The sequence below is a fragment of the Oncorhynchus gorbuscha genome, unplaced genomic scaffold (assembly GCF_021184085.1).
Source record: "Oncorhynchus gorbuscha isolate QuinsamMale2020 ecotype Even-year unplaced genomic scaffold, OgorEven_v1.0 Un_scaffold_1922, whole genome shotgun sequence".
In the NCBI taxonomy this organism is placed as follows: Eukaryota; Metazoa; Chordata; class Actinopteri; order Salmoniformes; family Salmonidae; genus Oncorhynchus; species Oncorhynchus gorbuscha.
The window spans coordinates 71,644-83,741 of NW_025746569.1; the positions used below are offsets into that span (position 1 = coordinate 71,644).

The window sequence follows — 12,098 nt, forward strand, 5'->3', positions numbered from 1 at the left end:
TCCCAGGAGATGGTGGGATCTTCTCTGGAGGGAACAGACTTGGACAGATGGACAGCAGAGGATTGTCCAACACAAAGCACCAGTAGATTCCTTTCCTCCTTCCCAGGAGATGGTGGGATCTTCTCTGGATGGAACAGACTTGGACAGATGGACAGCAGAGGATTGTCCAACACAAAGCACCAGTAGATTCCTTTCCTCCTTCCCAGGAGATGGTGGGATCTTCTCTGGAGGAACAGACTTGGACAGCAGAGAGGATTGTCCAACACAAAGCACCAGTAGATTCCTTTCCTCCTTCCCAGGAGATGGTGGGATCTTCTCTGGAGGGAACAGACTTGGACAGATGGACAGCAGAGAGGATTGTCCAACACAAAGCACCAGTAGATTCCCTTCCTCCTTCCCAGGAGATGGTGGGATCTTCTCTGGAGGGAACAGACTTGGACAGATGGACAGCAGAGAGGATTGTCCAACAGAAACAAGCAGCACGTCTGCAGTAGCCTAAAACAACAGTCCTATATTACTGAATCAACACAGAGCATCAGGATATTCCCTTACTCTAAACTAAGTGATTATGGAAAATCCTTTCACACGAGTTGATGAACGAACATAAAAATGTGCCCTCGCAAAATAGTTGTAACTGCTATCACCCCCTAAGAGTCTTATGTTAAATAAACGTTGCACAGAATAATGACACAAATCATATTCAATTTCCATAAATGTTTATTTCCATTCAAAGGACCGGATGACCTTTCTCAGTCGCTCAATAACAATAAGCAGTTATTTCACAAAACTGTCTGTCGATGAAACAGGACTTGACTTTATACATAGGACACTATACAACCTTTCATCAGAGGAAAGTATAATATGATCTAGGAAGCGCCGGGGGCCAGTTTACAGCTCAGCGATGGGCTTGTGAGGCCAGTATGGGTGCTTCTCCTTGTCCAGCTTGGTCTCAGGGAACGTGTCGTTCAGATCATCGATGGTCATCTGGTCGAAGGGAATCATGTTCTGGAACTTCTCCAGCTGGAAGAGAGGAAGGTGGATCAACAGAGAGAACTACATGTCTCTAAATAGTGGAAGAGAGGAAGGTGGATCAACAGAGAACTACATGTCTCTAAATAGTGGAAGAGAGGAAGGTGGATCAACAGAGAGAACTACATGTCTCTAAATAGTGGAAGAGGAAGGTGGATGAACAGAGAGAACTACATGTCTCTAAATAGTGGAAGAGAGGAAGGTGGATCAACAGAGAGAACTACATGTCTCTAAATAGTGGAAGAGGAAGGTGGATCAACAGAGAGAACTACATGTCTCTAAATAGTGGAAGAGAGGAAGGTGGATCAACAGAGAGAACTACATGTCTCTAAATAGTGGAAGAGATGAAGGTGGATCAACAGAGAGAACTACATGTCTCTAAATAGTGGAAGAGAGGAAGGTGGATCAACAGAGAGAACTACAATACCAATCAACAGTTAGGAGTAGGTGTGTCCAAACAGGGTTTTTCTTTATTTTTTACTATATTCCACATTGTAGAATAATAGTGAAGACATTAAAACTATGAAATAACACATATGGAATCATGATGTAACCAAAATAGTGTTAAAGGAAAATGTATTTTTACAATGTAGAAAACAGTAAAAATAAAGAAAAACCCTTGAATCAGTAGGTATGTCCAGACTTTTGACTGGTACTGTACACGTCTCTAAATAGTGGAGTCTCTCAGGGGGTCTACTGCTGACTGTGTACTAAAATCAAAAGAGACATTCTATGGAAATCCGGGTGTAGGGGAGTGTGTGTGTGGTTTGGAGTGGCATGTGTGTAACCCACCTCCTTCTCATACTGGCCAATACGAGCTTTGGAAGCCTCCACGTAGGCAACAGCAGCTTTGTTCTGAAACAAAGAAGAAATATAACCAATAATAATGGAGGAGGCATCAAGAGCAGTGAGTGCTTTGCATAATGAGGCGTTGCCTCTTGAAATGGAACTCTGAGCTCATTCATCACCTCTTCCTCCAGGACAGAGAATAATATAACATCATTAGCTAGCTACTGTAATATTAATACAGGAATGAGGTGGAGCACAGAGTCATTCTGAATCACTACAGCAGAGCAGTGAAGAGTCATTCTGAATCACTACAGCAGAGCAGTGAAGAGTCATTCTGAATCACTACAGCAGAGCAGTGAAGAGTCATTCTGAATCACTACAGCAGAGCAGTGAAGAGTCATTCTGAATCACTACAGCAGAGCAGTGAAGAGTCATTCTGAATCACTACAGCAGAGCAGTGAAGAGTCATTCTGAATCACTACAGCAGAGCAGTGAAGAGTCATTCTGAATCACTACAGCAGAGCAGTGAAGAGTCATTCTGAATCACTACAGCAGAGCAGTGAAGAGTCATTCTGAATCACTACAGCAGAGCAGTGAAGAGTCATTCTGAATCACTACAGCAGAGCAGTGAAGAGTCATTCTGAATCACTACAGCAGAGAAGTGAAGAGTCATTCTGAATCACTACAGCAGAGAAGCTGAATCACTACAGCAGAGCAGTGAAGAGTCATTCTGCAGAGTAACTTTTAACCCCGAGCTACTACTCACCGCCTCGGCCTCCTGTGTGTTGATGGCGGCTGTGGCTGTGTCCTTGGGCTCAGGGATGGTCAGGGCTGAGAACTGAGGAGGATAGGAGATGGGTGAGGTGAGGGAGACAGGAGTGAGATGAGGAGAGGGGTGAGGTGAGGAAGACAGGAGATGAGGACAGGGGTGAGATGAGGACAGGGGTGAGATGAGGACAGGGGTGAGATGAGGACAAGAAATAGAACAGACCAATATTAACTGTTAAGCACTTTGGGACAAAAGTTGTTGTAAAAGGGCTTTATAAATGAGTGTCATCACAATGCCACCACCACAATACCACAATACCCCCACCACAATACCACAATACCCCCACCACAATACCCCCACCACCACAATGCCACCACCACCACAATGCCACCACCACAATGCCACCACCACAATGCCACCACCACAATGCCACCACCACAATGCCACCACCACAGATGTTCCTTGGCAAAAAATACCAAACGAAGCAGACTGAACTCTATGGTCCTTTAAAAACTACAGAATCTAAATTATTATTGTGTGTTACAGCTTAAACAAACAAATGTGACTGGCTGACAACATGAGGCAACATTAGGACTGTTTTCCCCAAGAAACATCTGGCTGACAACATGAGGCAACATTAGGACCGTTTTCCCCAAGAAACATCTGGCTGACAACATGAGGCAACATTAGGACTGTTTTCCTCCAGAAACATCTGGCTGACAACATGAGGCAACATTAGAGGCAAACATCTGGCTGACAACATGAGGCAACATTCCCCAAGAAACATCTGGCTGACAACATGAGGCAACATTAGGACTGTTTTCCTCCAGAAACGTCTGGCTGACAACACGAGGCAACATTAGGACTGTTTTCCTCAAGAAACGTCTGGCTGACAACACGAGGCAACATTAGAACTGTTTTCCTCCAGAAACGTCTGGCTGACAACACGAGGCAACATTAGGACTGTTTTCCTCAAGAAACGTCTGGCTGACAACACGAGGCAACATTAGAACTGTTTTCCTCCAGAAACGTCTGGCTGACAACACGAGGCAACATTAGGACTGTTTTCTGAACCAGTGTTACAGTACCACACAGTGGACAGGATACTACATACCAGATGACTGAACCACACAGTGGACAGGATACTACATACCAGATGACTGAACCAGTATTACAGTACCACACTGTGGTCAGGATACTACATACCAGATGACTGAACCAGTATTACAGTACCACACTGTGGTCAGGATACTACATACCAGATGACTGAACCAGTATTACAGTACCACACAGTGGACAGGATACTACATACCAGATGACTGAACCAGTATTACAGTACCACACAGTGGACAGGATACTACATACCAGATGACTGAACCACACAGTGGACAGGATACTACATACCAGATGACTGTGGAAGGATACTACATACCAGATGACTGAACCACACCAGTGGACAGGATACTACATACCAGATGACTGAACCAGTATTACAGTACCACACAGTGGACAGGATACTACATACCAGATGACTGAACCACACAGTGGGCAGGATACTACATACCAGATGACTGAACCAGTGTTACACAGTGGACAGGATACTACATACCAGATGACTGAACCAGTGTTACAGTACCACACAGTGGACAGGATACTACATACCAGATGACTGAACCACACAGTGGGCAGGATACTACATACCAGATGACTGAACCAGTGTTACAGTACCACACAGTGGACAGGATACTACATACCAGATGACTGAACCAGTATCACACAGTGGACAGGATACTACATACCAGATGACTGAACCAGTGTTACAGTACCACACAGTGGACAGGATACTACATACCAGATGACTGAACCAGTACCACACAGTGGACAGGATACTACATACCAGATGACTGAACCAGTACCACACAGTGGACAGGATACTACATACCAGATGACTGAACCAGTACCACACAGTGGACAGGCCACTACATACCAGATGACTGAACCAGTATCACACAGTGGACAGGATACTACATACCAGATGACTGAACCAGTGTTACAGTACCACACAGTGGACAGGATACTACATACCAGATGACTGAACCAGTACCACACAGTGGACAGGATACTACATACCAGATGACTGAACCAGTGTTACAGTACCACACAGTGGACAGGATACTACATACCAGATGACTGAACCAGTGTCACAGTACCACACAGTGGACAGGATACTACATACCAGATGACTGAACCAGTATCACAGTACCACACAGTGGACAGGATACTACATACCAGATGACTGAACCAGTACATACCACATACAGTGGACAGTACCACACAGTGGACAGGATACTACATACCAGATGACTGAACCAGTGTTACAGTACCACACAGTGGACAGGATACTACATACCAGATGACTGAACCAGTACCACACAGTGGACAGGATACTACATACCAGATGACTGAACCAGTATTACAGTACCACACAGTGGACAGGATACTACATACCAGATGACTGAACCAGTGTCACACAGTGGACAGGATACTACATACCAGATGACTGAACCAGTACCACACAGTGGACAGGATACTACATACCAGATGACTGAACCAGTACCACACAGTGGACAGGATACTACATACCAGATGACTGAACCAGTACACACAGTGGACAGGATAGATGACTGAACCAGTGTTACCAGTGGACAGGATACTACACAGATGACTGAACCAGTGACACAGTGGACAGGATACTACATACAGATGTACCACACAGTGGACAGGATACTACATACCAGATGACTGAACCAGTACCACACAGTGGACAGGATACTACATACCAGATGACTGAACCAGTACCACACAGTGGACAGGATACTACATACCAGATGACTGAACCAGAGTTACAGTACCACACAGTGGACAGGATACTACATACCAGATGACTGAACCAGTACCACACAGTGGACAGGATACTACATACCAGATGACTGAACCAGTAGTACCACACAGTGGACAGGATACTACATACCAGATGACTGAACCACACAGTGGACAGGATACTACATACCAGATGACTGAACCAGAGGTACAGTACCACACAGTGGACAGGACTACATACCAGATGACTGAACCAGGACAGTACCACACAGTGGACAGGATACTACATACCAGATGACTGAACCAGTACCACACAGTGGACAGGACACTACATACCAGATGACTGAACCACACAGTGGACAGGATACTACATACCAGATGACTGAACCACACAGTGGACAGGATACTACATACCAGATGACTGAACCAGTACCACACAGTGGACAGGATACTACATACCAGATGACTGAACCAGTATTACAGTACCACACAGTGGACAGGATACTACATACCAGATGACTGAACCAGTACCACACAGTGGACAGGATACTACATACCAGATGACTGAACCAGTGTTACAGTACCACACAGTGGACAGGATACTACATACCAGATGACTGAACCAGTGTTACAGTACCACACAGTGGACAGGATACTACATACCAGATGACTGAACCAGTATCACACAGTGGACAGGATACTACATACCAGATGACTGAACCAGTGTTACAGTACCACACAGTGGACAGGATACTACATACCAGATGACTGAACCAGTACCACACAGTGGACAGGATACTACATACCAGATGACTGAACCAGATGTGGACAGGATACTACATACCAGATGACTGAACCAGAGGACAGTACACACAGTGGACAGGATACTACATACCAGATGACTGAACCAGTATCACACAGTGGACAGGCCACTACATACCAGATGACTGAACCAGAGTTACAGTACCACACAGTGGACAGGATACTACATACCAGATGACTGAACCAGACAGTACCACACAGTGGACAGGATACTACATACCAGATGACTGAACCAGTACAGTACCACACAGTGGACAGGATACTACATACCAGATGACTGAACCAGTATCACACAGTGGACAGGATACTACATACCAGATGACTGAACCAGTATCACACAGTGGACAGGATACTACATACCAGATGACTGAACCAGTACCACACAGTGGACAGGATACTACATACCAGATGACTGAAGTGTGTAACACAGTGGACAGGATACTACAGTACCAGTATCACAGTGGACAGGATACTACATACCAGATGACTGAACCAGTGTCACAGTACCACACAGTGGACCACATACCAGATGACTGACCAGTACCACACAGTGGACAGGATACTACATACCAGATGACTGAACCAGTACAGTACCACACAGTGGACAGGATACTACATACCAGATGACTGAACCAGTACAGTGGACAGGATACTACATACCAGATGACTAAATGTAAATGAACACCACACAGTGGACAGGATACTACATACCAGATGACTGAACCAGTGTTACAGTACCACACAGTGGACAGAATACTACATACCAGACTAATATGCTGAACATAAATATAATCGCAACATGCTGGTCCTAGTTTTCATGAGCTGAAATAAAAGATCACCTTTTTCTATACGCAAAATGTTTTCTGCATTCCTGTTACTGATCAATTCTTCTTTGCCAAGATATGTAATCCACCTGACAGGTGTGGCATATCAAAAAGCTCATTGAACAGCTTGATGATTTCACAGGTACACCTTGTACTGGGGACAATAAAAGGCCACTCTAAAATGTGCAGTTGTCACACAATGCCACAGATGTCTCAAGTTTTGAGGGAGTGTGCAATTGACATGCTGGCTGCAGGAATGTCCACCATTGTTGCCAGATAATTAAATTGTCATTTCTATACCATAGAGCCAACAGCATTTATTTTTTTGGCAGTACATCCAACCGGCCTCACAAACACAGACCATGTGTAACCACGGCAGCCCAGGACGTCCACATCAGGCTTCTTCCCCTGCGGGAATGTCTGACACCTGCCAGCCAACCAGACAGCTGATGAAACCAAGCAGCATTTCTGTCTATAATAAAGCCCCTTTGTGGGGAAAAACTCATTCTGATTGGCTGAGTCTTGCCCCCCTGTGGGAAGGCCTATGCCCCCAGGCCCACCCATGGCTGCACCCCTGGCCAGTCATGTGAAATCCATAGATTAGGGGCTAATTCATTAATTTTAATTGACCGACTTCCTTATATGAACTGTAACTCAGTAAATTCGTTAACATTTTGCATGGAACGTTTAGATTTTTGTTCATTGTAGTTAAGTGTGTAACATTGTTTTCCCCCAGGTAGAGCTCATATGAAACTCATCACAGGCCTTAGGATCTCACCTTGGATTCAAACTCAGCCACCATGCCGGCTCTGGCCACGTTGGTCTTATAGAAGCTCCAGTCGATGGTAACAGGCTTCTCTGGCAGAGAGGACAGCCTGTAGACAGAGCCATCAACAACAGCTCATTGATGTCACTTATAAAACAATCATTGTGGGAAAGAGATTGTGGAGATTTTCATTTACAGTAGCATGCATGTACGAGACACACTCACTTTGCAGTGACCTGTGTGTCTTGGTTGACAATACTTTGTAATTCAACTCCAACTACACGCCCTTCACATAGGCATATAAAACGCTAGATGGAAGAATCCTAAAAATGTTTTACTCATTTTCCCATTGACATCAATGCAAGTGAAAGTTTTACCTCTATTGGCTGGCTCTGAAGTGCTAGTCATGAACTAGGCCTGAATGTTAACTCTGGGTAGGCTACGTACTTGGCACCGATGGCGTCTGAGCGAGTCTTGAGGTTGTTGAACATGGCCCTCTGGTTGGGGGGAACCCTCTCAGCAAAGGCCAACCAGTCAATGGCTTTCAATGCTGCACGTTTCCCAGCCATCTTTCTGTCTGTGTCTGTCAAAGATTGGAAAAGGGGTAAATTAAAGTCCTTCAATAGAGCTGCTAAAACCCACAAGAGATACAGATCATAACATGAAAGAAGAAAACCAATAGACACTTAAGGGGATGGATTGTACATGCATGTCCTACTGCACGCCAATGCATGACATGTCCACACCGATCAGGCAGGTTGCGGTCACACACAGGTGACAATTTGAAGTGCACTGAGATTAGAAACTAGCTAGCCTGACTCCTCAACAACACGGTCATGTAGTGGCTACTGTTAGAGATATATATATATATATATATATATATATGCCATTTAGAGATGTAGCTATTATCTAACTGATCTGAGTCCTAACCAACACACAAAAAAGCCAATACAAGTTCTGACAGCGCCAAACGCATGTTTGCTGACAGATGGCAAGCTGGTTAACGTTTTAGCTAAATTAGCTCTCAAGCTACTAAACTAAGCTAACTAACAAATAGTCGTTAGCTTTGCCTAGCTACTACAATTCAACCATGTAGCTAAGTGGATATTTTATACTTAGCCATATCATCATCATATCCATATGATCATATCCATATATTTTAGACATACAAATTCATATTTTGTACGTTGAAAGAGCAAGAGTCCGCTGAAGGTCTCGCAGTTAGCTAGTTGCCTAGCCAACACGACAAGGTCAGAGCCCAGCTGCGGTGGATCTCAACCAATCATCGACCAAAGCAGAACTCAAGCTGTTTTTTTTTTTTAAATATCAAACTTTATCATCTGTCCCCAATAGAATATACGTTACAAAACATTAAAATATCGACGTTTCGATGCCATTTTGAAGATAGATCATACCGTACAGTGGACAACTTGTTCCAAATGTGAAGATGGTTCACCGGACACGGAAGTGACGGAAATAATCTCGACGAGAAACTACACCGTGGATTTGGGTTGCTGCCGCCTGCTGGCGTATTGCAGTCATTACATAGCAGATTGATCAGAACATATATATATATATATATATTTTAAAGATAATTTTTGAAATAGTGTTTCCATCTCTAAGATTGTACCTGTTACAACTTTCTGACAGAAGTATGACAGTTATCCTATCTGGAAGAGGCAGAGTTGTATTTGCTTAGTCAATAATTACCCTATTGGCCTGCTACATAGGGAGTTTTTCAAACCAGCGACCCTGCTTCGCTTCTCTGCCCTGCCCTGCCGTTCACTACATTGGTGTCAGAAGTGGGAGGCCATCAGATTGTACGTGTGAAGGACTGACTAGTCGAACCATGGGGACCTGCCTTTCCGTTCAGATGGGCCATTGTAGCAAGCCTCGCAACAATTCCCACCAAGTGGGTTAACCCTATAACCCTATAGGGTGTTTGCCTTTCTCGCCAGGGACCTGGGTTCACTTCCCTGCCCTGTCTTTTGAACAAAGAGACCCAATAGAATGAGTGAAAGGATTTTAGGATAATATAATTTAGCCTACTGTTGTATAATGGGAAACAGTATTTTCACTTTTTCGGAGCAGGTTAGGAGAACTTGAGGTTACGTCTATGAAAATGGTTAGGTTTAGCAGAAATGCTCAAACTAACCTGCTACGAAAATCACTTTGTATGGAAGTAAATGAATGTGTCCTGTTTTTTAATAGTCTGGTAAGAAGGGGTTGCTTATGAGAGGCAACTTCCCATTGGTATTTTTGGTAGAAAATGTACACCAATATTTCATTTTAAACGGTTGTTATATTAAAGGAAGTGCCCTTTAATACAGACCACACGGAACATTCTATAGATCTGATTTGGGATATGAATAAAGACATGCTAAAGTGACAAAATGTCCTCTGTTTACTCAGGAAGATGTTAACCACCCAACCCCAACATTTCTCCAAGTTTTCACCATGATTGTAAAGCCTTTGTTTATTTTGTTGCTTTAACAAAATTATTGCCGAAGATTATTATTTATTTCATGTGATTTGTGATTCATTTTAATGTAAAGAAACAACAATCTGTCCCTCATTTTAAGGTAAACTCCGTTACGTGACCTGAACTCTAGTTTTAATATGTGGTGATAATTTTTTTTATTCAATAATTATAATTATAATTATTCAAATCATAGTGTAAAAGCAGGTGAGCTGGTTCTACTCTTTCTGGACATGTTCTGGTGTTTTGTGGTGGAAAACTGAGTGGGTCGAGCATAACACGTCAACCTTGTTACCCATAGACTAATTTTTGCATTTAATTGGCCCACCTTGTTACTCATAAAAAGCTTCCATTGAGTACCGCAGTATGAATCATTATACCCGGATGAGATTCCAATCGTTTTTTCACCATTCATTTGTCCATCTGGGTTTTCAGAACTACTTGTGAGGTCCGTGCTTCGTGTAGACTTACCCTGGTGTGATGTTTTGAGAACCGCACAAAACTCTCTCCGACAAGGTCACTTTTAACACTAATTATCATACCGAATTTATTAGAGGAAATTGAGTTGAACATATTGCTAAAACTCACCTTATCCAAGAGAGAATTACACGGCTATCAAAACATCGCGCCAAATTAAGCCTACACCAAACACACAATTAATAAAACAAATGTTGTAAAATTCCCAATGTGAAAAAGGAATGGCGTAAAAACCATTGGAAACATTTTTATGGGTATTATGACACGTCCTCTGTGCCGGATGGATTTATGACATGACTTCGTCAGCCCTGTTATGGTCAAACCAGTTACTTCTTTTCTTTTTTATTAACAACAAATCAATACATAAAGCACATGAGGGAACACAAGCATACATAGATTACAAACAATAGACAATCGAGCTAGGGGTACAATATCACATTACAATTACACAAGGACCTTAAGGGACATGCATATACTTACAATTCTAACAGCTTTTTTGTTAGTAGAGCATTTAACCGTCTTAAAATACAGTTCAATTTATTTTTGTAGGGTACGAAAATGTGGTTTTCTGTTTGTAAATTTACATTTGTGTATAAGAAATTTGGCCAAAAGAATAATGAAATTAATTACATAAAAATTATTCCGCTTATTTCTATTGTATGTAAAGAATCCTAACAGTACATCTCTCCACAATAGTGTAAAATCTTCATAAATGTGTTCAATTATAAACCTACTGATGTCTTGCCACAGTTTTCTTACATGCATACAATGCCAAAAAAGATGCACAACTGTTTCTGGGTGGTCATTACAAAAGGAGCAATTTGAGTTGATGTTTTCCTTAAACGTCTTCATATAGTGGTTGGCAGGATAATATTTATGAATCATTTTAAAGGAAACTTCCTTAATTTTGTTAACAAGTAGGTATGTGTGTGGCAACATCCAAACTTTTTTCCAACAGATATTATCAATAAATCCATAAGGTATAGATACAACATCCTGCTGAAACAAGGATCGTATCGCTCTGTTGTTGAATGGACCAAAAGAGAAACAAATCTTTCCTACTGATGAGTCAACAGGGTCAATAGAAGGTAGGCTCTGAGGGTCAGGTCTTTCCTCCTGATGAGTCAACAGGGTCAATAGAAGGTAGGCTCTGAGGGTCAGGTCTTTCCTACTGATGAGTCAACAGGGTCAATAGAAGGTAGGCTCTGAGGGTCAGGTCTTTCCTACTGATGAGTCAACAGGGTCAATAGAAGGTAGGCTCTG

At 42.8% G+C, this 12,098-nt stretch overlaps 1 protein-coding gene across 2 annotated transcripts; it reads right to left on the reverse strand.

The window, feature by feature from the left end:
* Nucleotides 1-699: 699 nt before the first annotated feature.
* LOC124024546 (ATP synthase subunit d, mitochondrial-like) lies at nucleotides 700-9,390 on the reverse strand. Of its 2 annotated transcripts, none has more exons than XM_046338463.1 (6): nucleotides 9,295-9,390; nucleotides 8,327-8,462; nucleotides 7,892-7,988; nucleotides 2,585-2,656; nucleotides 1,822-1,884; nucleotides 700-1,020 (listed from the first exon to the last, which is right to left on the reverse strand). In XM_046338463.1, exons 2-6 carry the CDS (start codon nucleotides 8,446-8,448, stop codon nucleotides 889-891), a joined length of 486 nt encoding a protein of 161 aa, XP_046194419.1. In that variant the 5' UTR covers nucleotides 8,449-8,462; nucleotides 9,295-9,390; the 3' UTR covers nucleotides 700-888. The 2 variants fall into 2 exon arrangements, with proteins under 2 accessions (XP_046194419.1, XP_046194420.1); XM_046338464.1 differs by having other exon boundaries at nucleotides 9,300-9,382.
* Nucleotides 9,391-12,098: the final 2,708 nt, after the last annotated feature.